Source organism: Mustela erminea, chromosome 4, assembly GCF_009829155.1.
Source record: "Mustela erminea isolate mMusErm1 chromosome 4, mMusErm1.Pri, whole genome shotgun sequence".
Lineage (NCBI taxonomy): Eukaryota > Metazoa > Chordata > Mammalia > Carnivora > Mustelidae > Mustela > Mustela erminea.
The window spans coordinates 5,473,272-5,501,225 of record NC_045617.1 but is presented as its reverse complement, the minus strand read 5'-3'; the positions used below and the strand labels follow the sequence as shown (position 1 = coordinate 5,501,225).

The window sequence follows — 27,954 nt, the reverse complement described above, 5'->3', positions numbered from 1 at the left end:
CACGGTAAATACAGAGGAAGTAGACGATACTTGAAGTTTGTCAAGGAGGGACTCCTGATGAAAACAAGAGAGGGCTCTTTGGCGGCTGTCTTGTAGCTCTCCTCTAGCGTTGCCCCTGTTCCGCAGGCATGGGGCTGAGCTACTGACATGCTCTCACTCCCAACATTCCCTAGGAGAGGGGCCCTTGTATCGTCCTGTTTTGAGGAGAAGCAGACTGAGGCCGAGAGGGATGAGTAGCGTGATCCACCAATGACCGAGGAGTGAGGACTCGAGCCAAAGTCCTCTGTGCTCCTCTGTTGAGCCTCTCTCCGTACTAAGAACGCACGACACACATTTGCAACTTGCCTGCCACACGCTAAACCATGACCGGTCTGGCTGATGTGCTTTTCGGTGGTTTGGTGGCATCTTGCCTGAAACCTTCCACATTGGCTCCTCCATTGACGACGACGTCCTTGGAAGCCTCCAGGCACCCAAATTACCTCCCTTTCTTCTCATTTTACCAGTGACACAGTCCAATTCTCTCAGCACTTGGGGAGGAGCAATTCAATTTTCTAATTTTAGTTTTACCACAAGATACCAACAGTATGTAAGCTGAAGCATGCCAAAAGGTATTTTGTTTTTAAAAAGAAATTTAATTGAGTTTTAATTGATAGAGCTAGGAAGATATTTTTAACCATAGGGTCTCCCCAGGTCTCCTGGCTTGCTCCTGGCCGTGCTGTAAAGAATGACGACTGGTTCGCGGACTGGAAGGTTGGCCAGTGCGTACACGCCTAGCATGATGCAAGCTTTGGGGAGAGAGAGCAACCGTTGTCTTTCCAGGGGGTAAAAATAGTCCTTCCTTCATGTGATGGTTCAAATTTCCTTGTAAACCCGAAGCTATAAAACTCCTAGAAGAAAACATAGGGGAAAGCCTTCTTATTATTGATATTGGCAATGACTTCTTGAATATGACACCACCAAAGCATAAGTCTACAAACAGAACAACATCAAGCTAAATAGCTTCTGTAGCACAAAGGAAACGATCAACACAAGAAAAGGCAGTCAAGGAAACAGGAGGCAATATTTGCAAAGCTATCTGATAAGGGGCTAATGTCCAAAATATATATCATATGTAATATTACATATATAAGGAACTCCTACAGTTCAGGTCGTGATCTCAGGGTTGTGAGATGGAGCCCTGTGTGGGGAATCCATGTTCATCAGGGAGTCTGCTCGAGATTCTCTCTCCCTCTCCCTTCACCCTCCCCTCAGGCACACACTCTCTCTAAAAATAAATCTTGTTTAAAAATGGACAAAAGACTTGAATAGACAATTATCCAAAAAAGACCTACACTGTTCAACAGGTGCATGAAAAGTGATCACTTTAACTCATCCTCAGGGAAATGGAAGCAAAAACCACAGCGGGATAAACCACCCCACTGTTAGGCTAGGTCTTACCAAAAGGTAACAAGGGTTGGCAAGTATGTAGAGAAAGGGGAACGCTGTGTGCTGTCGATAGGAACAGAAATTGGTGTAGCTGCTATGAAAAACAATACGGAGGTTTCTCAAAACGTTGAAAGAGGGAAATCCTACCATATGTGACCATGTAGACCTGACACAGAAGGACAAATACCAGATGATTCCACTTCTAGGAGGAATCTAGCATAGCCCATCCCATTGAAGTAGAACGTTGAATGGTGGTTCCTAGGAACTGGGGGGAGTAGGGAGATGCTGCTCCATGGGCATAAGGTTTCAGTTATGCAGGATGAAGAGGTGCCGGCTATTCTTTCTTAAATGGCATTGAATCCTGTCAGCTGCTTGCTTAAAAACCATCTTTATTTTGCTCGTGCCTGAAGTATCCGTCCAGACACAGTGGACACAGAAGGCGCCTTCATGCCTCCCCGACACCATTACTGAACTAAGCACTGTCTCTTGACCATGTTGTACCCAATTCCTGTTTGCACGCCTTTGCTCGGTGCACTCATGTCTTCCCATCTTGCGAGGCTCGTCAAGATCCTCCTCCCTGATAAAACCTGTCCTGTGGACTCCAGCCCATAATTATCCCTACTTCCTATATGCCAGGGCCTCCTCCTATTTGCCCTTGGTGTGTACCCTTATTTAGCATTTAATCATGCACCCCACTGAAATTTTACTTAATTTTTTTGTGAGTGTATTATTTTCTTTCCAGAGCATAGAAGGAATCAATATCATTTAGCACACGCTATCTCATTTAATCCTTCATGATAACCCTGGGAATTAGCTATCCATTTACAAAAAGTAAACTAAGTCTCAGAAAGCCATAGTAGCTTTCCAGCAGTCACAGAGTTTGAAAATGATGGAACCCTGTACATGCAAGTGATGGGTTTGAACTCCCCTCTGCCTGACTGCAGACCCGAGCGGCTCTCCACAAAGGCACTGTGTCAGTCACCCATTCTTTCCACAAACTGCTAATACTAAAACATGAATCCAGGAAGTAATTCCTATTTCTCATCTTTTTTCCTACCCACTAATATCCCCACCTCTCCTTGACATTCAGCACGGCACTATGCCTAGTAGAAGCTCTTCATTGTAATTTTTGCTTTAGTTTTATTTTAGGTGAAATTGGACTAAGAAGTGTAAGAACTCATGACTTTAAAGAACTTTAATAAATTTGTATCTAATCCCTGAAAGATAAGTACATAGCAAAATTATATGCCAATGCAAAAGGCATCCAATATTGCCCTCGTAACAATTTCTTCTTAAAAATTGCTTCATGACATGAACTTCACCTGAATTAATCCTTTGCAAATGTCCTTAATTCTACTGATTTGGTTGAGTGCATTGAGGTTCACAGTACATTATCTAGTTCACGGAGAGTTCTTGTAAATTAATGCCATGTTTTGCAGTTAACACCAGTGGTAAAAGCTGCAAATGATCTGTTTTTAACTGTGTCCCAACTCCTAAAACTGCTGGACTTCTCAGGTCTATCATGTTTCTTGCTTCTCAATTTGATTAATGCTTGTTATCCCAAAATATAAGTATCTCCTCTCTACCTATGGCAAAATTATACTGTTTTTAGCAGTATCTGGAGATATGATAAAGGAAAGAGAAACTTTTATTTAAATACATATTTTGCTCCTTTTATGTGCCCTTGGTTTAAAAAAAAACACTAATTTTAAAATTTTTAAGAAACTCCTTTAACTCTATGACAGGTGACAGAAGGTGGGAATGTTCAAAGCTATAGAACAAGGGATTATTTCTCTTTCATTTATTACACTTGAAAGTATCACTCACTGACTGCTGTGGTTAGGAACATACAATCCCTGGATAATAAAGGTTAAGTGTGCATAAATTCGAGATCTGCTTACAACTGACCTTTAGCTGTCTTGTTAGCATTTTTGACAGAAACTTAAAATAAGGTTATTCCATAAAATAACTTGATTCCCCATCCTCAAGTCCAGATTTTTTACTCTGCCATCTAGACAGAGCCTTCAGTATTTGTAATGAAACAACAAGACATCAAGTTATGAACAAGGTGAGCAGGTCAGAGGAAAGATGCACGGAGCCCCAGTCCTCACTCGGCCACGGCTTGGAATGGGGTCCCAACATGTCACGGAGATTCTCTAGTCTTTATAGATTAAATTGTACAGACTCACCCTCTTTTTGAATTTGAGTCAGCCCATCCATGAGTAGAGTCAATATATCCACTTGTTCATGGAACACTGCGCGGGTCTTCCATTTGTGCTTGTCATTGTCTCCCTAAAGTCTTGTGCATTGACTGTTAGTTTTATGACTCATTATCTTAAAGGTTTGTTTTTCTTCATTTCTTGCTATTGTGAATATTAAAAAAAATACTTTATATGTAGTTTTTAGTGGCATAAGGGAATGCTATTTTTAATGCACTGATCTTTTATGCAGCAGTTTTTCTGAACTCTTACTAATTACGTTTGTAGATTCTCTGGGTGTTCTATGTAGATAGCTAAATCATCCTCGAATAACAAGAGTCTTGTTTCTTCTTTGCCAATATTCATACATATTTTATTTTCCTCATTAGCTAGAAACTCCAGTACAATGTTGAAGTAAAGACAACAGTCTCCGTGCTTCCTTTCTATCGTTTTCTCCATAATGAGAATGCTCCTCAACTCTCCCCATAAAATAATATAGTTGCTCTAGGTTTTTCCTTGAAATGTTTATTTTTTAATGAATGATTTCATCAAATGCTTTATCGGCATCTAAGAAGATGATCTCATTTTTCCTCCTTTGATCTAGAAATTTAAAAATGATATTGAAGTATGCTGGTATTTCTGCCATACAACCTACTTGGCTGCAATTTTGAATGTGCCACTGAACTCACTTTGCCTAGTACTTCATTTTGATTCAGTGAGATTGGGCTAATCATAGTGGCAGGGTTATTCTGGCCTCTGAGAGTGAGCTGTATCCGTTTCCTTCTTCCTCTGTTCTTAAAGAATCTTTACCGGTGGGCTTTTTTTTTTTTTTTTTTAAGGTTAAGTAATTTCACTTTAATTCAATTTTAACATGTTATTATTTCTATAAGGATTTTTCTTTGGTCTCTGATTTAAAAGTGTTTTTAGATTTCGAAACATGTGGAGATTAAAAGTCTGACTATCCTTTTCTTCAGAAAATGTAACCCATGTGACAGATATTTTGGAATTTCTTGAACTTACTTTGCGGCTCACTACTATTCAGTTTTCTAAGCAGTCCCTTGTACACTTGTAAAAAACATGTTTTATCTAATTATTGAATGCAGAGTCTTATATAGGCCCAGTAAGTAGACCTTATGTCTAAAACTTGTCTAAATTCGGAACCTCTTGGAAAAAGGTACAGCTAGAAGAACATCTCTCACCTTATACCAAGAAAAGTTACAAATGGATTCGGGATTTTGATATAAAGAAATCCTAAGATACTAGAAAAAAAATTATAAATTGTTTTTTAATTGTTTCTATTCTTCTACAAAATGGGGGAAAATCTTTTTAATGATGACTCAAAATTCAGAACCTCACAAAAGATTAATGAATTCTAAAACAAACAGAAGTCTGCATTGCCATGCAGACAATTTTTTGAAACATTACATTTCAAAACATTTGAAATGTTATGGAAGTAACATACAAAAGTTGAATCCCTCTAACATAAATGAGCTAATTTATGAGTTAATTTATTGAACCCTATATCTGAAACTAATGATGTACCATAAGTTGGCTAATGGAATTTTTTAAAAAATGAATTTGGAGGGGAAATAAAGAGCTGGGAAAAAAAAGAGAGAAAATAAAACAAATGTCAGTGGGTACAAAAAATGGCAAAGGATATGAAAATACAACTCACAGAAAAGGAGAGACAAATGGCTTTCAAAAATATCTTTAAAAGGCTATTATTCAGGGCACCTGGGTGGCTCAGTGGGTTGAAGCCTCTGCTTTCGGCTCGGGTCATGATCTCAGGGTCCTGGGATCGAGCCCTACTTCGGGATCTCTACTCCGCAGGGAACCTGCTTCCTCCCCTCTCTCCGCCTGCCTCTCTGCCTACTTGTGATCTCTGTCTGCAAATAAATAAATAAAATCTTAAAAAAAAAAGGCTATTATGCTCACAGTAAAAGAAGTGGAACTTAAAACAACACCAAAATAATATTTACCTATAACATTGTAAAAAATAAACTGTGATAGTGTTTTCTTTGAATGAAAATGGAAAACAACTACTGTCATTTATTATTGATGAAGAGTTCATTTAATACCATCCCATGAATCACCAGTTGGCAATTTCTGTCAAAATACACAGAGGGTATGTATAAAAAAATGTATACATATACCATATATATACACCCTCTGAAAAGCAATTTCTATTCTAGGAATTTATCCTGTATTGTATTTATTCTTTTTTTTTTAACCATACCTTTATTTTTCACTTTTCTCTGCCATTATATTTTGAATGTGATTCTTACAAACAGATTTATAACTGAAGTATATTTTTTCTTTTTTAACAATTTCTTAAGAGAATAATCTAATTTAATCTATTTATACTTAGGATGATTACTTTTATATTTGGGCTCATCCTACATATTTTCTCTTCTCTCATGTGTTTTCCTGTTTTCCAAACATCCAAGTAGGATGTTTGACCAGCCTTCTGTTGGGCCGATTCCTTCTATTACATTATGTTCTCTTGGAAGTTAATTCTATTTCTGTTCTTTTGAAGGGTACCCTTGCATTATAATATGCTTAATTAATTTTGAGGTTAACCAGCAACCTTATCTTTATCCCTCTCAATGCAAGGACCTTACTTTGACCCGGATCACCTTCTTGTCATTTTCTGTACTTTTCCTTTCTCATATTGCGACTTCACGTTTTAACCTCACCATAATGGATTTAAAAAAAGTTACTATAGGGGCGCCTGGGTGGCTCAGTGGATTGGGCCGCTGCCTTCGGCTCGGGTCATGATCTCGGGGTCCTGGGATCGAGTCTCGCGTCGGGCTCTCTGCTCATCGGGGAGCCTGCTTCCCTCTCTCTCTCTCTCTCTGCCTGTCTCTCTGTCTACTGTGATCTCTCTCTGTCAAAAAAAAAAAAAAAAAAAAAATTACTATAGTCAATGCTTCTTTGGTCTTATCCATTTGTTACGCAGCAATTTTTCTGAACTCTTACTAATTATGTTTGTAGATTCTCTGGGTATTCTATGTAGATAGCTAAATCACCCTCAAATGTTATCTCTTGCATCTCATTTCTTTGTCCCACGTTCAGCATGTATAGCACATTTTATCCATTTTATCCTTCAGTGAGGATGATAATGTCTGGGTTTAAAACAAACAGAAAAAAAAGCTCCGTTGGTCAAATACATTTAGTTTGTCTTTATCTTGCAAGCCAGTTTAGCTGAGTATGGTACTGAAGATTAATAATTATTGTTCCTTTAGCATGTCTAGTGGTTTTTACCATCTTGTGTGGCCTCTATTTTGTTAATGAGAAGTATAATTTCAAGCCTAATTTTGATCCTTTACATGTTACCTGTCTTTTATTTCTAGCTGCTTTTAAATCTTTTCCTTGACTTTGGAGTTTTATAGTTTTTCTGAAAAATGGCCAGATTTGAATTTTTAGTCTGAAGATTCACATCTTTCTTCAATTATGAAAGATGCCCAGCCTTGATTTCTCAAAACACCTCCTTTCCTTGTCTATCTGGAACTCCCCGGGGTCTCATGGGTATGGAAGCCAATCAGGTAGGGGCTTCCCTGTGCTGCACTGGCTTTCCAGCTCCTGTGACCCAGATCCCTCCTCTTTTCATCTGTGGTCAATCTGTTTCCAACAACTGCGTTCTGAGGTTAATGATGCTCTATATTCTTTGGAAACTTTATTTCGTTCTTTTCTAAAAATGAAATATTCTATGTTTTAAGCACTTCCAAAAATTATTTTTTTTAAGATTTTATTTATTTATTTATTTGAGGGACACTGAGAGAACACATGCAGGAGGAGAGGGGCAGAGGGAGGGGAGAAGCGGACTCCTGGCCGAGCAGGGAGCCCGGTGTGGGGCTCCGTCCCAGGACCCTGGGATCATGACCCAAGCTGAAGACAGTTGCTTAACTGACTGAGCCACCCAGGTGTCCCCACTTTAAAATATTCTTTTCAAAAATTCTGTAATTTCTAGGTGCTAGTTCCAGAGCTCATTCCCATGATCACTGGTTTATTTAGTCTTTCTTACGATGACTCTGTCACCATGACGGTGGTAAGTTGTAGCTGTAGTTACATTTTCTGTGGCAGCCCTATGCACCTAGCTCATAAGAGTATGAACTCTTTTCCATTTGCTTTGTCTGGGTCCCAGAAGTTTCCTTTCCACTGTCTGAGAAATATATATATATACTATATATACAGTATATATATAATATATGTATACTTTTTTTGCTGTTTTTACTTTAGGTTTCCATTTGGGTTTCTGTTTCTCAGAGGGGATCTTTCCCATCAAGAGCTTTGTCACACATCAAGCTCTCTTTCTCTTCCACAAGTTTTCTTTTTGTCTCCACAAACTCAAGGAGAGACTTTCTGGTTCCCTTCCCAAGGTGGGGCAGCCCCTGTAGGCCTCAGTCCTATGCAAGAGTCTCAGCTGACCCCCCTTCTCTTGCTAAATGCCCTGTTTTCCTGAACTCTGGAGACATTGAAACCTCAGTCCCAGCCTCGAGATGTGGTCTGTATCTGATACTCTCCTAAGTCACATGGCACCAGCCCTGTGACTCTGAATTAGTCTGTATCTCCGGCGTCTGAGGCTTTTCTGACATTGGCTTTGCATTGAACACATTTTGGTATCTTTTGGGCTTTGTAGAGCCTAAGGATCACAGTAGTCTTGTCTGCCATCCTGTGTGAGGTCTCCTTTTTGAAATTAAAGAGCATTTTTCATGCTCAGAATTCTTTTTGCGTCAAAGACTTCATGCATTAGTGCGTAATTTTAAGTACTATCATTGAAAAAGCTTAAAATGACATTTTTCAGTTATTTATCGTCCTGTTATGTATTTGTCATACATAACATCTATATGCACTTGAAACATAAAAGTACATCTAGGTTTGAAATATGTTCCATACACTATCCACAGACAGTGCTTAATACCTGTGTCATTGGTCAGGCCTCTTGCAGGAATTCACCCACTTCCTCGAGGAAGAACAGTGGAGCTGAAGCTTTACTTTAGAAAATGGCATAAGTCCAAATAAAGTCATAATATAGTAATAGATAGTTATACTTTTTCAGATTGGCTTATGATTCTAAGCAAGATCTTCGATTCCTATGCTAGGAGCTGTAATAACAGATACTCAAGTTATATTTCATTTGCTAATTGAAGCAAGGATATGGAAATTTTAAGAGTAAGTTTCTAATCTGAATTTTCAATGAAAATCATTAACCTCATTGTGTTTCTGACTTTTCAGTATAGCATTACTACCTTACACATTTGTTATGGGGATAAAAAGTTATATATGATAGGCTGGTAAAGTTAGAATTTTATTGCTTTTGACCAAAGGTCATTGTAAGATTTAGAGATAACTTGTGAGTACTATGTGATCTTTAAAAGGTTATAAAACATAAATTTTAAAAAGAGAGAGAGATTCTGTGAGTAAAACTACTTGATGTTCTGGAGTTAACACCCAAATGGTGATCAATCAGTATATTACTATGTAATTTTATCTGATGTACCAAAATCGTCTTTGTTCTGTGTTCTACTTCAAAGAGCTTTCTTTTAATTCTGGATTTTTTGCATAAATGTTGAAGAAAGATTCCCAAATTTCATAAAAGTTTGAAAACTACTATTTTTATAGTAATACTAAAGAAATAAAAGTGTAATATGTCATTAAAACAAGTTATCCTAAGAGCAAAGTGATTAATATAACTAAAAAAAAAGGTTTATTGCTGAATAAGCAGTAAAAATGACCTTTTGTAAATCTAAATGAACAAAAAAACACATTGATTTAGAAAAACTCTAAAGAAGTCACCATGTGACAGACACGCGCACAAAGACAAATAAGAGACCTCCTCACTTATCTTTAAATTTTGTTTTTATCTTGAGCTATTTTCAACATCTAGATTTTTGAAAAAGGAAGTCCTTGTATTATTACGTATATATATATATATATATATATATATATTTTAAAGATTTTATTTATTTATTTGACAGAGGGAGAGAGATCACAAGTAGGCAGAGAGGCAGGCAGAGAGAGAGGAGGAAGCAGGCTCCCTGCTGAGCAGAGAGCTCTAACGTGGGGCTCAATCCCAGGACCCTGGGATCATGACCTGAGCTAAAGGCAGAGGCTTAACCCATTGAGCCACCCAGGCGCCCCTATTACCAATATATTATTATGGGCACACATTAATGCATTTATTTTTGATGATACTATGAAACCAGAAACTTTTCCTTCTAAAGTATTAAAAAGTAAACAGAATAGCAAATTAATCCTTGAATTATTTGTAGTTAAATGAGGGTAAATAGAAGCACTAAGAAGCAAGCCATTCTGATTGTCTATGAAAATACTCATAAGGGGCGCCTGGGTGGCTCAGTGGGAAGTCTCTGCCTCTGGCTCAGGTCATGATCTCGGGGTCCTGGGATCAAGCCCTGCATCAGGCTCTCTGCTTAGTGGGGAGCCTGCTTCCCCCTTTCTCTCTGCCTGCCTCTCTGCCTACTTGTGATCTCTGTCAGATAAATAAATAAAATCTTGCGGAAAGAAATACTCATAAAACTCATGAAATGTAAATAATCACTGTAGTCCTAATGGAGAAGACATAGCTTTTTATTTGTAGAGTACGCAAAGTTGTAGAAAACATTAACCTATGGAAACCTATATGCCCCATCATGCTACAGGGCCAGTGTTCACCACCAGGCTCTTTGTGCACTCTGCTGTGGTCCCTGATCTCACCTTTAGAGATGACCATTTGTCATCGGGCCATTGTGCCCTTTGCTGAGTCTGCCTCTCAAAGAGTTAGCACAGACGAAAGATTCCAAAAGGTCAGAATTGAAATTCAACACATGCTTGCTGAGTATTCACCTGTTATCTGCCCCCACCCTCTCAGGCAATGACAACTCCCTAAACAACAGAACTTAAGAAACAGCGATGGATAAATGATAAAAGCCACATAACAAATCAAACAGGGTGGTAGGCCACGGTAAGAGGGCCTCACTGAGCTAAACTCTACGTGAAAGGAGTTACCAGCAACCGAGAGTTCTGGGGAGAAGAGAACCAGTTCTTTCAAAGATACTCTCTAAGGAGCATTGGGTGAGGCTAGGCTGGTCAGGGGACAAAAGTGTCTTTCAGTGTCTCCAGAGAGCAGTACTGTGGAAGGATGGTGTGAAGCAACGGGACCTGGGGACAGATCGGGGAGGCCCTGTTGAGACCTGAGTCAGAAGCAACCATAGGTCAGGATTCATGTGGAGAATGGAAATAGGAAGGCAGAAATGGAAACAAGGAAATGAGTTAGGAGATGTTGCAGTAATCAAAGAAAGGCAAGGTAAGTCTTAGACTAAGCTGGCAATCTGCAAAATGGCAGGAAAGGAAATGAGATCAGGATTTGCTTGGAGGTAGATTCAGTTGGATTACTGATGGGTTGAACATGGGATTTGAAGGGAGGAAATCAAGGATGACCCCCAGTGCTGGAGGTATGGTGTCAGGCGGCCAGGGTCAAGGGTGTCATGTAATGAGAACAGAAAAGGGACAGGAGAGTTGGACAAAGTGAAGGTTACTGGTGACCTGGGAAGGGTCACCTGCAGTGGCATGGGCAAAGTGGGCTGAAGAGAGAATGTGAGGACACAGACAACTTAACTGTGGACACGTGAAATTGGGCGGGAGCTGTCAGGAGCTTATCAGAAACAAAGGAAAGTACATCAAAGAGAACTCAGACATATTACTAAACAAAACACAACACATGTGAAAGCTCTGGATTTTAAAGGAATGTAGGAAGGCTTCCCAAGTCCTAGACCACATTTGTCATCTGAAGCAATAGCACAGTAACAAGAGAAACCCAAGAAGATATACAAGCAGCAAATAAAGTTATGTACAAAAAAAATTTTATCCTATAGTAAGTAGAGAAATATCTGTACTGTTTCAAGGAGTTTCTTACCTCAAAATATAGGGGCAAGTCATTATTCCCTTGTTTGAGGCAACAGATCTACAGTGGCAGCAGATGTGCTAAATAACAAATGGGTCAGAGGAAGAATAGCCAGTAGAAAGGAGCTGCTGTGGTCTGTGAGCTCAGAGTTAGAGACCTAGAGATGATCTTTTCTCAGTTTCTCTCCCTGGGTCTTTCATTCCATTTCTCTGCCTCTCAATTGCTCCTCCTTTTTTTCTCTCTTCCTTTATTCTTTCTTCCATTGCTTCTCTTTCTTTCTTTTCAAAACTTCGGAGAGTAAGAATCATGTATGCTCTATATTTGTTGTTTTAAGACACATTGTGAAATGGGAGGGGCAAAAAAACAAATGCAGGCTTCAGCTACTTAGGAAAGATACTGTGAGGGGCACCGGGCTTAGTTGGTTAAGCGTCTGCCTTTGGCTCAGGTCATGATCCCAGGGTCCTTGGACTGAACCCCATGTCAGGCTCCCTGCTCAGTGGGGCATCTGCTTCTCCCTCTCCCTCTGCTCCTCGCCCTGCTTGTGCTCTTTCTCTCAAACAAATAAATCTTAAAAGAAAGATACTATTAAAACATAATGCCAGAGGGAGAAAGAAAGTAAAAGTGTAGAAGACACAACAGACAAGCTGGTTATGGCAGTGTTGGTGTTTGAATGGACCAGGACACCCTGTGTTAGTAATGGTAAAGGGGACGGAGATGTGAGGACACATGGAGTAGTCCCCAGGAGAGTTAATAATGCTGAGCCTCTACGTGCCTCACAATATAGCCTCAGAGGTTGGATCACATCCTGCAGCCAGATAGCTTGGGGTCAGATCCCAGCAACGCTTCTCTCTAGCTGGAGAACTTAGGCAAGTTATTGAACCTCTCAGTGTCTCAGTTTCTCCATATTGATAATGGAGATACGCATAACACCCACCTTTTAGAGTTGTCATGAGGATGTGGGGGAAACCAGAGGAGGAGATGAACCATGAGAGATTGTGGACTCTGAGAAACAAACTGAGGGTTTTGGAGGGGAGGGGTTGGGGTTAGGTGAGCCTGGTGGTGGGTATTAAGGAGGGCACGTATTGCATGGAGCACTGGGTGTGGTGCATAAACAATGAATCTTGGAGCACTGAAAAAAAATAAAATTACAAAAAAAAGGATGAAATGAACTAATACACATTAAGTATTGAAAATAGCGTCTGGTATCATAAACAGGGCATGTTTTTAATGTTGCTATCGTGGATGTTCTTAGTATTGTTGCCCCAAACCACACAAAGAAATAAATCAATGGAATTCCAAGGAAAAAAATGGCATGTCAGCAGTCTTAGTAGATTTTTAATTTTCTTCTCCAAGTGACCTAAATTTATTTTTAAATACTTGACAAAGACATGAGATAGCAGTAATAAAATATTTAAACAGGCTATCTTATCTTTCAAATCACTGCCCTCTCCCTCAAAAAAAGTAACCTACATTAAAAAAAAACCCTGCAAAATAGAAAGGAAAAAGTAAATGGAAAACAACCACCAATGGCCAAAAAATAAGATGACAGAAGCTAAAGTAGACATAGAGATAAATGTGAATGACTTAATGTATTAAAATAAAAAGTCCTAGATCAGACTAAGTACAAAATTTAATAACTTGCTCATTATAGGACACATATGTACAAGTATGATGGTGGGCTAAAACAGAAAGAATTAGAAAAACATCAATAATACAGACAAACATAATACAGATGGCATTTATATTATTAAGTTAGGCTACAAGGTAAAATTAGTGATAGCAACACTGTACCTTTTGGAGCTGAATGATGTAGCAGTATCTTTGTTAGTTGTACAAAACAGTGTTCTAAAATGTCTTCAGATACACAAAAATCCTTGAGAAGGCAGGCACTGGATATATATTCCATAAAATTTTACTATGAACAAAATAAATTTTATAAATATACAAGGAATATAAAAGAAAATTGATGTCCATATACACCTCCCTCTGGGATTCATTTGCCAAACTCCAATTCCAAGAGGACATCCAAACATTCAGCTCTTGACTGTTTATGTCCCTGATTGGCTGGGCACTCAATCAGCAGACTAGAGACAGACCTTCTGCTTGGCCAATGCAGGACATTTGACTCACCCTACAGTGACATTCGGAGATGTGGTGGTTTCTCACCACAGTTTCTCACACCCAGGGGCAGGCAGGCCTGTGGCTAGAGACTCCAAAAAGCTGAGAGAGAGCTAGAAGGTATAAAAACCTCCTAATGTAAAAGGCAGTTTCTCTAAGGTCTTGATGGGCTCCTCACTCAGTTATAAGGTGGTAATTGAAAGCTGGGTGCGTTCGTAAAGACTTGAAGACCTGGGGAATTTGCACCTCTCACTGGAGACGCTGCATCCTTTGCTCTGTAAATCGATTGTGCCCTCAGTCTGAGTCTGTTGGCTTCTTTCCATTCATGATATCACTATCACTTCTGTCACCTTGCAGGTGGCAAGTGAGGTCATAGATACAGTGAAGGACCTGGGCTAGAAGAGATCTCCTGCAGCTCGCAACACATCATGTCTTTTCTCAACCCCAGAGGTTTCGTTTCCATTCACTGTTGATGCTGGATGGTTTTACAAAGATCAGGACAAGAAGCTGTGGAGGTGTTATTGAGGGTGAAGGATATAACAATGGAAAAGTGACATATCTCTGTTCCTGAATGAAGCAGCTGAGCAAGATTGGGATATTTTGATTTTGAGGCGACTTGAGAGCACCAACATTCTCCTTGTCATGCAGGATCCAGCGAACATGCACATAACCCTATTTTATCCCTCACTCTCATACTTGCCAGGTCCTGAAAAGACACATTTCACAAGAGTATACTGGTGTGCCATTCCTATGAGATTCTTGTTAGAAATTCAGATGAAATCCTCTTTTCAACTTTTTCTCCCTTTTTTATTCTATTCTTGCATATATCTTTTTGACATACATATGGTGGACTTCTTGAATCCTTTTAGGTATTGCATTTGTGCCAAATGGTAAAATATTAACCAAAGAACCCCTAAGCCAATACCAATGTTGATTATTGATTATTGATTATTCCAATCTGTTGACATGTAAAGGTCAATGATTGTAACCCCATTGCTAATGGGATTAAGACATGATAATGCACTTCAGGTTGTTAGATGAGTTGCTTAATAAAAAAGTCTTCCCAAAGTCCTGAAGAATGTCTTCCTCCTAAGCCAGTGACAGCCTCCTGACGGTCTGGCCGGGCTTTGCCCCACTGCTGTCTTCACATGGCATTTCTTCTCTTTCCTTTCAGGTAGAGATTGAGAAGCTGGATTACCATCATTATCTGCCTCTGTTTTTTGATGGGCTCTGTGAAATGACATTTCCCTACGAGTTTTTTGCTCGGCAAGGAATCCACGACATGCTGGAACACGGGGGGAACAAGATTCTTCCTGTCATTCCACAGCTCATTATCCCGATAAAAAGTAAGTGAACAGGTGAAAAAGCATCATTCGGTTTAGAAGGTGCTGCTTTTTGACAACTCGCTAATTAAGCAATAAAACACAACGGACTCAGGCTATCCCCAGGTTTTGCGGGAATTTTATAGGATGACATACTGGGCCAGACATCCCAAATCTACTCTATCCCATTGCTGATACCACACTGAAGTTTCACCATGTAAATAAACTAAATTGCATGGGGTTTATAGTAATTTAAAATGCTTCGGAGTAATGATGCAAGCATTAATGTTAATTTATACATGCGCAAGTCAAGTGTGTGTGTACGCCACACCATCTCTAACTTATAAGTTCTTTTCAGATGACATCCTTAATTCCTAAATTACAATGTAAACCCAATTATCTTTAGGATCTTTTAGGTAGTAGGATTCATAATTTAAAGAAAAAAGTCTGAAATGGGGAAAAATAATGTTACCAAATACTTGGAAATTTTTTTTTTTCTGTGATAGGTTACCTGAGGAAACTCTAGAATAACCCTGTCATTGACTTTATTTCTTTTGTTAATAAAATGAAATACTTTCTTCCTATGCCACACTCTTAGGCATGAATCTCTCTGGACTAGTTGTCTGAAAGCAGCCCCTTCCAAAGCGTTTCTGGGATTTTCATTTGCCATTGAGATGGTCTATAATGACTGCCCAAGAAGCCCTTGGGGAGTCATTGGGTCTAGTCATCTGGGTCCAACCTCTTCTTTTCAGTCCACAGCTGCTGCTGACCCTTTTAATAGGGCCATCTTTTGGGGACAAGGCTCTAGGAGGGGATGGCAGCCTCCCTCAAGTTGGCAATGGCCAGGCCTAGGCGCTCGCCACCCACCATCACACCCCAGGCTCTGTCCACACCAGAGTTGCCATCCACGCTGTGCTGCTGGAAAGCAGAGGGGTGGCGCTGAGCACCTCCTGGGCAGTGCCATCCATTCCTTTCCCAGCTGCCCTAGGCCTTGGGCCTGCTTCCCCCACCGCGGCTCTGCCTCACTCCCTCATCCCGGGTGAACCCTTCCTGCAATGATTGATTGGACACCTGCTCAGTCTCCTGGGATCTGGGGGAACCTCACTCTCACTGTCTGGGAACTACCTTGCCATGTGCTTTGACCAAAACAAGAACGAAACAGTTTAACATTGGGTCCTTTCCCACTGCCTGGATTATTTCATCTTATCTGTGGTGACCTTTTTATTGATATGAATGAATTGTTCTTAGAATTCTCGATTTTTGGTCTTTCTGCTGTCATGGTTTATACTGAATCAACTCTGAAACTTGCTCTCATCTTTTTGAGTATTTTTTTTTTTTTTTGGTAAGAGATCTGTAACTGACCACTCCAGATTTCCACCAAGACATAGAAGGAAAACCAGTAAAAAGACAGGCTACCTTCTGTGCAAAGTAACACAGGAAGAGAAATGACACTTTAGAGCGGCTTCCTTGCCCCTCATGCATCAGCTGAATGATGATCTTTGAAGTCCTTCAGGAAGAACATATAATGCTGAGTGGCAGGAAAGTCCTTTCTGAATGTGATTTATTCTAACAGCTCACGATTTTTGAATATGTTAAATTCTAGCAGAAATGCTACATTTTCTAAAGAATGATGTACAAGTTTTATTGACAAATAAAAAGGCCCAGAACATTCTCCCCAGGAACCATCTTTAGAGGACACGATCCTTTTTCTCCTGCACCAACAGAATAGCAACAACATCCAGAAGTCTGTTCTGTTCTTGGAAAAAACCTGTTGTTCTTAGGCTCACTGTCTTCTCGGGACTTTTTCACTTGTACCTCCATTGAAATCACTGAAGGGCAGAAAGAGAGTTTCTAAGTAATATTTTGATTTTACTGTTTACACTTAATACATACCAAAATACAGCATTGCAGACCCAGGTGAATTGATTTTCAACTTTGATCTGTATTTTAAACATATTTAAATGAGTTGAGAGAAGTGATGTGTTCTAAGGACAAAATTTACAGTACTCACATATTAGAGGTAATTTGCTCACAAGTGAAAACATTATTAAGAACTCAGTAAACATGTTTTGTCAGGTAAAATTAACTACGAATTTGATAATTTAATCTTCCAAAGGCAATGAGAGTTTATTTTGGTAGATATCATTGCTTTCCTTCCTGGGCTTCTGCTGTTACATACTGATCCTGAATCTAACTTGGTTTGCTTCTCAATCTACTTACATCACTCAGAAGAAATACTGATTATGCAAGATCATGCACAGTTCCAGCACAGTGTGAAAAACATTACGTGCATCACGTCTTTCAGGTGAATTCTGGATTGAGGCTAATTGATCTGGAAGCAGGCTGAGGTGCATAATTGGCATAACATAGCATGTGTAGCTGATTTTTCAAGTTGTACTATTAGTATAATTTTGACTATCTCCGAGGGCAAAAATAACCTTACCATCACCAGCTAGCAGTTTTTAAATAGTTTTCCTCCAATTCTAACTAATATCTATATATTAGTAAAGCAAAATACGTGCACTCCCCACAAGGATAAGAACGAGACTGAGCTGCCTCTCTACTTCTCGAGTCTGGGGTTGACATCAGCTAATTACAAGGCTGATCGTTCTGATAGGAAGAATGGACAGATTCAGTGTCTCTAGGCTTTCTAAAATGAAGACAAGTAAGAAAGCACTTTCTTTCTTCTGTCTTTGGTTCAAGACCCCAAGTGAGGTCATTCAGTGATGACCAGAGGAGTGTGCATCTAATACTCGTTCTGTTTCTGCCGCTCTGTGGTGGTTAGGGTTCTCCCCTTTCTCCCACTGTTTGACTTCTACCTTCTTGAGTTATTCTGGGTCAGAAGCTTCAAAAAATACCCATATAAAGGAGTCAGGGTTGACAATGGAGCACTGATTGCTGACAGCAACAGCAGAACTTTGTAGGGCAAGGATGAGATGAACCGTCTCAGCCAGCTGAACTGTGGGATGTAGATTTCCATTTACTCTATCTGGTCACAAAAACACACATGCATCAGGATCCAGCAGAGCAATACCATGAAGAAGCCTCTAGAAACTCTGTACTTTAAACTCAGAGATTCCAGTAATGACCAGGAGGACAAAGAGAAGCCAAGAGCAGCCCCAAGCACTGGGTTTGGGAATCTCTGTCTTCAGCAGCAGCAAGAGCAGTTACCCTGAATGCCAGCACATGGGGCCATTCCTAAAAGGCTGCTACACACAAGGAAGGAAATATCTTGGACAATGAGAGGAAGAGAATACCTCAACAACATTTAGTTCAGGAGCCAGAAGAAATCCATAGGAATTTGACATCCTCCAGATGCAGGAAGATACGGCATCTGGGAGACAGAGGCCAAAACCCACAAGAGGGGGGGAAAGCTACACACAAAGAAATAAAGTAACTGGGGTTAAGAATTTTACCAACAGTAAATTCCAGACAACAGTGAGCATTGGAAGAGAACCACCTTGGGTACGTTTCATCCCATTCACATGAGTAGAAGACCTGATGTACGTAACTGCGTGAACATTTGTGGAAAAAAAAAAAAAAGAACTTATAAGTTAAATGCCCACCTGTCTCACACAAGAAGCTACTGAGACTGTGCTCCAGCTCTCGGGAGGGAAAGCCAAGTTAAGGACCCCGAAATAAGGATGTCCTAGTGTGAAAAGCAGTTGATATTAAAAGCCACTAAATCTAGAGTTAAATTTAAAGAGTTGATGGAAAAGAGTTTCAAAACTGCATGAAATCTCTAGTAATTATTTTGGAGTATTATGTCTAAAAATCCAAGGAAATTGAGTATAAGCCTTCTAAATCATGGAAAAGATCAAAGTAGTTAAAACAGAGCCTATACATTAAAAAGACAAAAACTGGGCAGACAGTAAGGAGGTGCTAAGTGTCAAAAGCATAAAATAAGGTGAAAAACATGAAATCAAATATATTATTTGTGAAAATTAACTTTCAGTTTAGTTTGTGGAAAGAACACTGAATATAAACTCTATATAAAACTAAATAGTACTTGAATAGTTTAAAAATAAATAACAAATTAGGATGAATGAGAAAAAAGGAGGAATAGTTATTTTAATTGTAGAAAGGTAGAATTTAATGTAAAAAAATCCACATGTAGAGAGGATCAATTTGTCTCGATAAAAATGTTCTAGGTAAAAATGTAATCATATGAGCCTTGGTTCCTGGAAAAAACACAGCATCATGTTTAAAACAACGAACAGCTACTTAAATTTAATTTAATAATTTCTTTGGTATGACCTTCAAGAATTCCTTTCAAGGAATCCTTTCAATCTGGCTGCTGATTGTCTTTGACCTTATCTCTTATTACAGTTGACCCTTGAACAATGCAGAGTTTAGAGACACCAGCCCCTTGCATAGTTGAAAATCTGGATATAACTTTGACTCCCTTAAAATTTAACTATCATCAGTTTACTGTTGACTAGAAGACTTATTAGTAGCATAAACACTCAATTACCATATATTTTGTATGCTATAAGGATTATATACTATAGTCTTATAATAAAGTAAGCGCAGGAAAAATGTTAAGAAAACTATAAGGAAAAGAAAATATATTTATAGTGCTGTATTGTATTTATTGAAAAAAATCTGCCTATAAGTGGACCCTTGCTGTTAGTGTTGTTCAAAGGTCAACTGTCTCTCCCTTTGTATGCTCTGTTAGCTCTAGCCAAACTAAATGTTCTATAAAATTTCTTTTCTGATTCTGTACCTTTGGTTTCTTTGCAGAATGCCCACTCTCACATTCCCCAGGGCCTCAGTGGTAAGGGACCTTCAAAGCTCAGCTCCAGTAGGAATTGTTCCTTGAAGCCTCTTTTGTTTCTTCTCTCCCTGCTTACCCTAATCTCTAGCCTTCTCCCTACCCCACCTTCCCTCTCCCACAGACTCTTATATGTTCCTTTGTTGTGTCACTTAGAACATAATAATGTTAGTAAGTAATATATTCCCAACATCATCTAATGGGATTGCTAGTACATCGTCAATTCATCAAAATACTTACAAAATTAATTTGATCGGATGCATAACTACTATTCATAAGAAAATTTATATAGATGTCATAATCAAGTGTGAAGTGGCCATTTGGGCTTGCCACTATAATGTATATCATACAAAAACTATTTTGTAAGAATCCCTGATATGAAACAGCAAATAAAGAGAATAATGACATAATGCTTTCCATCTACTAGAGAAATTATGTGTGTGGTGAAAGTAATTTTTTGTTTATTCATCTTACATTCTCTCATGTGATTCTTTCTGTTTATAAGCAGAAACATACATTTGTGAGATGGTCTGCTAGGAGGCAAGTTGACTCCAGCTGCTAAAGCATTACAGAAATAATCTCTTCTAGTCCCATCCATGTTGCTACAAAAGTTGGGTATTCATCCTTTCTGATGGAGGCATAATACTCTATAGTGTATATGGACCACATCTTCCTTATCCATTCATAGCAACGTGGACGGGACTGGAAGAGATGATGCTGAGTGAAATAAGTGAAGCAGAGAGAGTCAATTATCATATGGTTTCACTTATTTGTGGAGCATAACAAATAACATGGAGGACATGGGGAGATGGAGAGGAGAAGGGAGTTGAGGGAAATTAGAAGGGGAGGTGAACCATGAGAGACTATGGACTCTGAAAAACAATCTGAGGGGTTTGAAGGGGCGGGAGGTGGGAGGTTGGGGGAGCCTGGTAGTGGGTATTATGGAGGGCACGTACTGCATGGTGCATTGGGTGTGGTGCAAAAACAATGAACTCTGTTATGCTAAAAATAAATTTAAAAAAAAAAACGAATTACAGAAATATCACCGATCTACAAATAGACAGCGCATAAGAGAGTGGCCTCTTTGGAGAGCTCTAATGAGTTGAGGTCACCCAGCTATAAAGGATAAACATGCAGACACAATTAAAGGGACTTGCCATTTAAGTAGCAATAACATTTTAAAAAGCAAGATATTCTTGTTAAAGAACACTCAGTGGAAAAAATATACCAGGTAAAGATAAAGCATGAGAATTCATATCTCAATATAAAAAATTGTTCTGAGAATTCTGTTTAATTAGAAAGGAGCATGTACAACTGAAATGCATTACTCTTTGTGATCTAATAACTTTACTTAAATACCTTGAAATTATCCAGGCAAATTATTTTTAAAGTGATAATTATAACTATAAAAGAGTAATGATGTTTAACAAAAAATAAAATACCTAATTCTGAAAATATGGGAAAGAGATATATTAGGATTATTTTGATTACTAAATCAAAAAAAAATATTCAAATTGTCAGTCAGGTTTGCTTGATGATTCCTGTAACTGAACAATCCAGAGATGGGTCTCATTTCAAGCACGGTTTAATCTGGTGGCTCACCACTGTCATTCTCTGTTCTGTTTTATGCAAGGTATCTTAAAGCTGGCTCCCTTCTTGGCTTCTGAATGTTCCAAATAGGTCCAGGGACTACATGCTTGCTTACTTACTTATGTATACCTGTAAGAAGGAAAAAGTGTCATTGTCCCTGTATTTATTAAACCATATGCCAGTCTTGAACTGTGGTCAGGGTGATGGAACACACTGGCCAGATGAACCTAGGTCATGCAATGATAGTACAGGTTAAAGGAAAGGAGAAGTTAGTTTCCCTAAATAACATGAATTCTGTCTGAGACATTTACACCAAACATCTCACAGCTCCCCAGCATTTCTATTATGCAGTTCTGTGGAAGCATGGGACTAACTTTGCCAATGGGCTGTGAATAGAAGAGGTGTGTGTCCCTCCAAACTAAGCTGTTCAGAGCCAATGTCCTCCTCCTCTCTCTTCTCCCCACCCTGTGTTAACCTGAGTTGGATGTCTACCATGAATGTGAAATGGTCCTTTGCTGAGTGAAGCCAATGAGACATTAGGGTTAATCTATTACTACAGCAAACCTAGGCTATACTGACCAATTCAGATTCCCAGATGAGAACCCACAGCAATCAAGAAAAATGAAATCTGGCATCTTATAGCTTAAAATATACTGAGGAAGTCCCCTCCATCTTGTGATCTTTCAGCAGCTGATGCTAAAGACCACCTCTCTGTCCTTTTTGAGAATTAATGTGGCCACTGGAAAGGGGCCTGGTCTTTGCTTCTATCGTACACTCTACCACTTTGGGCAAATTAGTCCAACGCTCTGAGCTCAAGAGATGAGTCTGCGTCTCCAGAATAATGAAATTAATCATATCTCAGAGAGTTGTGACTGTTACATGAGTACATGTGTGGAAATGCCCGGGCCAGGTGAGAAGCAGGCTCTTAACAATTGGTGAGTGCCGTGCTGAAGATGAGCGGTTGTAGTCAGGTGGGATTCTAAAGTCCAGTTGTCTGATGATTGCTGTTCTTCCTTCTTTCCTCTCTACCCATTTCTCTCACACTATCTGTTAACCCTACTGCCCTTGTTTCTCCATTTAAAAAATCCTGCCATGAAACTAGTGTTGCTCTACAAGAATTCCCGCCCGGAAATAAGTGTTAAGGAGGTACAAGGACAACAGGCAGGGGTCGGCCGACCCCAGAAACGTGTGAATAGTTAGCTCGTCGCTTACCAGAGAAAGGATTCCTTCTGGGCCTAGGATGTGGGGTAGAAATCAGGCACAGCCCTTTCTGAATAGGGAAAATGAGTCAGAGAGATGCAAAACAAAGATGAGTGCTACAAGAGCGAATGGGAATGGAACATATAGCTGTCTGTGCCAAAAACACAGCTGAATAAAACGGGTAAAGACCTAAAAATAGCAAATTACATTCTCAAACCAAATTCACTGTGTATTGGCTGTCCATTTGCCATTATCTAATAAGCAAAGTTCATCAATTTTCTAGTACAGTGTGATGGTTAAGAGCAGAGTCTAAAGTCAGACTATTTGGTCAAAATCCTAACTCTACCACTTACCAGCTCTCAGACAAGTTAACCACTTGGAGGTTCAGTTTATAAAATTGGCAGAAGAATGGCACCCAATCTATAGGTTATTTCAGTGATTAAATGAGCTAATACATTTTAAGCCCTTAGCAGAGCACACAGTGTAAGCGTCATAAATGTTAGCATCACCATCATAACCATTCTCTGTCTTGATTAGGGCAACAGTTTTTAGTCACCAAAGCTAAAACTTCATCTGGCAATCTTAATCCTTCCCCACAAGGGCTGAGTTCTAGTCAGGGAATAGTGCTACTACAGAGTGTTGCTTACTTTCTCAGAAGATGCCAGAAAACTCAGCTCCATCACAATGACTCATTCCTTAAGAGAAATCTGCTTAAGCTCAGGACCTAGCAGATGTGTAGTCTGATTGCCCAGAGTCCACGATAGAGTCTGTGTTTGCTCTGCAGCTCTGAACATTTCTCCTGAATGTGAAATGGCTCCATTTTCACCAAGACTGGGTGAGACGTTGGGAGGAAGTAGAGTCTAACCACCCTGAGCCTAGGCCTTGAGCTCACGCAAACCAGACCTCAGCCTGCCATTAACTAGCTGTGTGGTTTTGGCAAGTGAATTATTTCATTTATCCCAGGGGATTATAAAACCTATTGCCCAGAGATGAAGTAAAGATTAACCGACCACATGAGTAGAATGATTAGCACAGTGCCAAGTCAAAGTGGTAATAATAGCAAATTACCATTTTTACCTTCTTGGTGTTCCGTCATGGTCATATCTCTACAGACTTCCTAGCTTTGGGCCATTGAAAAATTAATAGATTTGGATTCTATAATTCTCATCACAGTTACAATACAAATGTTAGATGGAAAATTGATTAGATCAAGTAGAGACCTCAGTGGTACTGTAGTAGGACCAAATCATCAGGGCATATCTCTTGGATTCAGTTGTTCACCCGGGGGAAAAAAAGGCTAACTCTTCAGCCGTTTCTGTGCCTTGCTTAAAAGGGAAGTCTTTCCAGATGCCTTGCTGATAGAGTCTGTCTATGATCTCCTTTATGAGTAAACTTACCAGAATACATGAAGAACTCACCCTGGCTCGTAATAATCACTGCAATTTTCTTGGGAGTTCTCAGATAACTTGCTTAAATAATCCATTCCAGAATTGTATCAAATACTGATGCCAAACCTAGTAGTGAGCAGTTCTTCAGACTCCTGCTTTGGGATGGAAGTGGAGCTCTTTCTTGGAAATGGATATACTAATCCACCTTCTGTTCAGTGCCCCAACTTCCTGGTTTTGTGAAAAGCCTATATACATTGTGGTCTTCTTTATAGTCTACTACTTCCACTGTCTCAAAGCTGGGGCAAATTTAGAAAGCTTTCCTCGACCAGAGGAAGAAATGTAACTGCAATTCTTAGATGTAGTGCCTGCTTGCCACAGCAGACTGTGACTGATTTGGTCTTATTCTGGGAATGAGGTCAGGGATGGCCAGCTCCTTGCTTTGGTCATCAACCCACCTGCGGCCCACTCCTTTGGGCTGAACTGAACCATCAGGCAGTCTAGGGACCAGGGAGCAAGGTGTGAAAAGACAAACCCTGACAGTTTCCTGACAAAGCAGAGTATGAGTAAGTTTACTCTTCATTACTCTCAGAGATGTTTGTGATGTATGGAAGTGTGCAAAGGCCCAAACTGGGCTGCAAAAAGAGCAGGCGTGTGTGGGATTACATTGTTACTCAGGTTCCTTTATGTCTACAAAGTTGTGAGTGTAACATTCTTCATGCTAGGGATTCCATCGTTGAGACCATTTTGGTAATGAATACTTCCACTTATTAAAAAAATTATCATGTATCTGTCTTTAAAACCAAGTACATAAGGGAAAGAAAAGCCAAACACTTACCAAATGCTAACTTGTGTTCTATGGTTCTAAAGTCAGAATACATTCTTGTCAATTGAGAAAGTGTAAAAATTAACTACTTCTCATAACAAGCTTTGATAGATCCCAGGACCCTGAGATCATGACCTGGGCCGAAGGCAGAGGCTTTAACCCACTGAGCCACCCAGGCGCCCCAAGCATTTTTTTATAAAGATAGTTCCCTTCTGTATGGGATGAGAGAAAAATTGATGCTTTTATTTTAACATAACGCTTACTGGAAAACAATGAACTAAAGACAAAATTGTAGCCTTTATCATAGGTTTCCTGGATGCCCATAATAGCTGAGCTAAATCTCTGATGCTTTAATTGCCCAAGAATATGAGAACTCGGCCATATCACACTTATTTAGCTGCTGAATTCTGCTTGGGAAAAGAAAAATTTCTACAATTTTAAAACCAACATTTAGTTTGAAAACATATTGTGATTTTATTATACTATGTAAATTCATGAATTACATGATTAACACCCCTTGACCAGTAAAATTTATGTCCATTTCAATCCAATTTAACAATTTGTGATAATATAATTATTTATAGAAACCCACTTAATTCTCTCAAAAACAATAGAGCCAGTAAGAGAATTAAGTAAGGGGGCGCCTGGGTGGCTCAGTGGGTTAAGCCTCTGCCTTCAGCTCAGGTCATGATCTCAGGGTCCTGGGATCGAGCCCCGAATTGGGCTCTGTGCTCAGCAGGCAGCCTGCTTCCCCCTCTCTCTCTGCCTCTCTGCCTGCTTGTGATCTCTCTCTCTCTGTCAAATAAATAAATAAAAACTTAAAAAAAACAAGAGAGAGAGAATTAAGTAAGTTCACCAGTAAATAAATATATAAAATAATATGTTTTTAAGTATACGTTATCAAGAATTTTTAGAATGCTTATTTCGATAAAATGGCTTTAGACAAGTAGTATCAAAGTATAAAATTCCTTTGAGTAAACCTAACAAATTATGCAGAATCTAAATGAAAAATAATAGCTTTCCTGAGGAGCTTAAAGATGACAAGGAAAATTGAAGAGATGCAGGTTTCTAATGGAAAGATTTCGTAATAAAGATGTAAATTTCCCCCCAAGTAGTCTCTAAATTTACTGAAATTTTTATCAGTCTCCAGCACATATTTTAAGCTGTCGAAATTATTTTAAAGTTTGTCTCAAGATACAAGTGGTTAAGAATAATCAAGAAAATACAGAGAAAGCATAGAGAGTTCTATATTCCACAAAGTTAAAATATACAAAGTCATGATCATGAAGAATAATATTTTTAGGTAAATATGCTGAATATTTTTTAAGCAGTATAAAAAATGTGCTTTTTTATTGGAATAAAATCCTATATGTGTGTATGTATGCCTACAGAAAAGATAGTCTCTGCTTTAGCGACTGAGTATATAAATTTCTGTTTACATTCTATTCTACAAAAGGAGATCATAGCTTTATAACCTACCTTTTTCCTCACCTGTATCTTATCAACATTTTTCTAAAAATGTATAAAAAATATATTTTTCTTTTTTTTTAAAGACTTTATTTATTTATTTGACACAGAGAGAGATCACAAGTAGGCAGAGAGGCAGGCAGAGAGAGAGAGAGGGAAGCAGGCTCCCCGCGGAGCAGAGAGCCTGATGCGGGGCTTAATCCCATGACCCTGAGATCATGACCTGAGCCAAAGGCAGCGGCTTAACCCACTGAGCCACCCAGGTGCCCCCAAAATATATTTTTCTATTAAGTGACTTTGGTAGCTTTGGAATTTTCCATTACATAGGTATACCTGATCGTATTTAATTCATTGTTTTTGGAACATTTAGATTGTTTCTAATTATAAGTAATATTATGGACCACATCCTTCCCTATCCCTCTTTCTGCACGGGTGCATACTTCCTTAGACTAAATGCCTAGAAGCGAAATTGCTGGGTCAAATACTATACACATACAGTGGCGTCCCCACCCACTGCCCCCACACTTTCATCCATGGTTTTGCTTTCCATGGTTCTGTCTCCCATGGTCAACTGCAATTCAGAAGCAGATGATCCTCCTCCAGGCATATGTCAGAAGGTCAGTAGAAGCCTAATGTTATGTCACAATTCCTACACCAGTCCACATGCACGAAACTTTTATTACACTCTATTGTTATAATTGCTCTATCAGTTGTAATTGCTAATTTCTCAGTACACCTAACTTATAAATTTAACTTTATGATAAGAATGTATGTATAGAAAAAAAACAAGGCATATGTTGGGGTTTGGTACTGATATGATAAGAATTTACTGGTCTTGGAACAGATCCCCCATGCATAAGGAGGGGACTACTATATTGCTACAGAAAGATTGTGATGGTTTCTAATATGGTATCTGTGAGAGTGCCTCTCTTCCCTAACCTGTGTCCACACTGAGTATTACATTTTCAAAAACTTTTTGTTAAATGACATTCAAAGTTATAAAGTAGTGTTATTTTGATTACTAATGAAGCTGAACATTCTGGAATGTTAATTTTTTGTTTTATTAATTTGTGCATTATGTATTCCTATTCCTTGCCCATTTTTAATTAGCAAATTCAATCTTTTATTGGTTTGTGATAACTATTTGTTTATCAAGGATATTAACATTTATAGCATATTTCAAAAATATTTTTTAGACTTTATTGTTTGCTTTTGTTTTTTGTTTGGTGTTTCCAGTTTTAAAAGAAGAACTAGAAATATTTCCATTTTCCTGATTCCCAAGTAGTGAATCATATCTGATAGTAGAAAATGTTTACATTTTGCAAAAATTATAGCAATAATGGTTTTTGTGCTTGAGAAAAATCATACATGTAACTTATAACCATTGAAGATGAATAAGTTTTACCATTTTGACTTTAAATTATTTTTTCCTTATTCTCCAGCAATTTCTATATATCTAGAAGCTCTGTCTTGTTGATTATACTTGAAAGAAGTAAGCAGCACAATAGAAATCCAATTTTTCTGAATAGAAAGGTCCCACTGGCTGATTTATAATGTCAGTAGATATCTCATGTTAGACCCTTCTTAAAATCTTAAATCTTGAGTTCAAAGTCCTCACTTATGTCTTGACAATAGCTTTCGGGCCCATCAAGACAATAATAAACACGTTCCTGCTCTTTTAAGGTACAGAATCATATTCTTTATATCTGTTAACATACTTTTTCAAAGGAAAAGAAACTTTTTTCAAAA

At 38.8% G+C, this 27,954-nt stretch overlaps 1 protein-coding gene across 8 annotated transcripts in view; it reads left to right on the top strand.

The window, feature by feature from the left end:
* PACRG (parkin coregulated) overlaps window positions 1–27,954 on the top strand; it is a 512,994-nt gene that overhangs the window by 261,988 nt on the left and 223,052 nt on the right. For all 8 annotated transcript variants that reach the window (XM_032337981.1, XM_032337979.1, XM_032337974.1 and 5 more), the window contains exon 3: window positions 14,816–14,987. In XM_032337981.1, coding sequence (XP_032193872.1) covers window positions 14,816–14,987 — 172 coding nt within the window. The remainder of the gene's footprint in view (window positions 1–14,815; window positions 14,988–27,954) is intronic.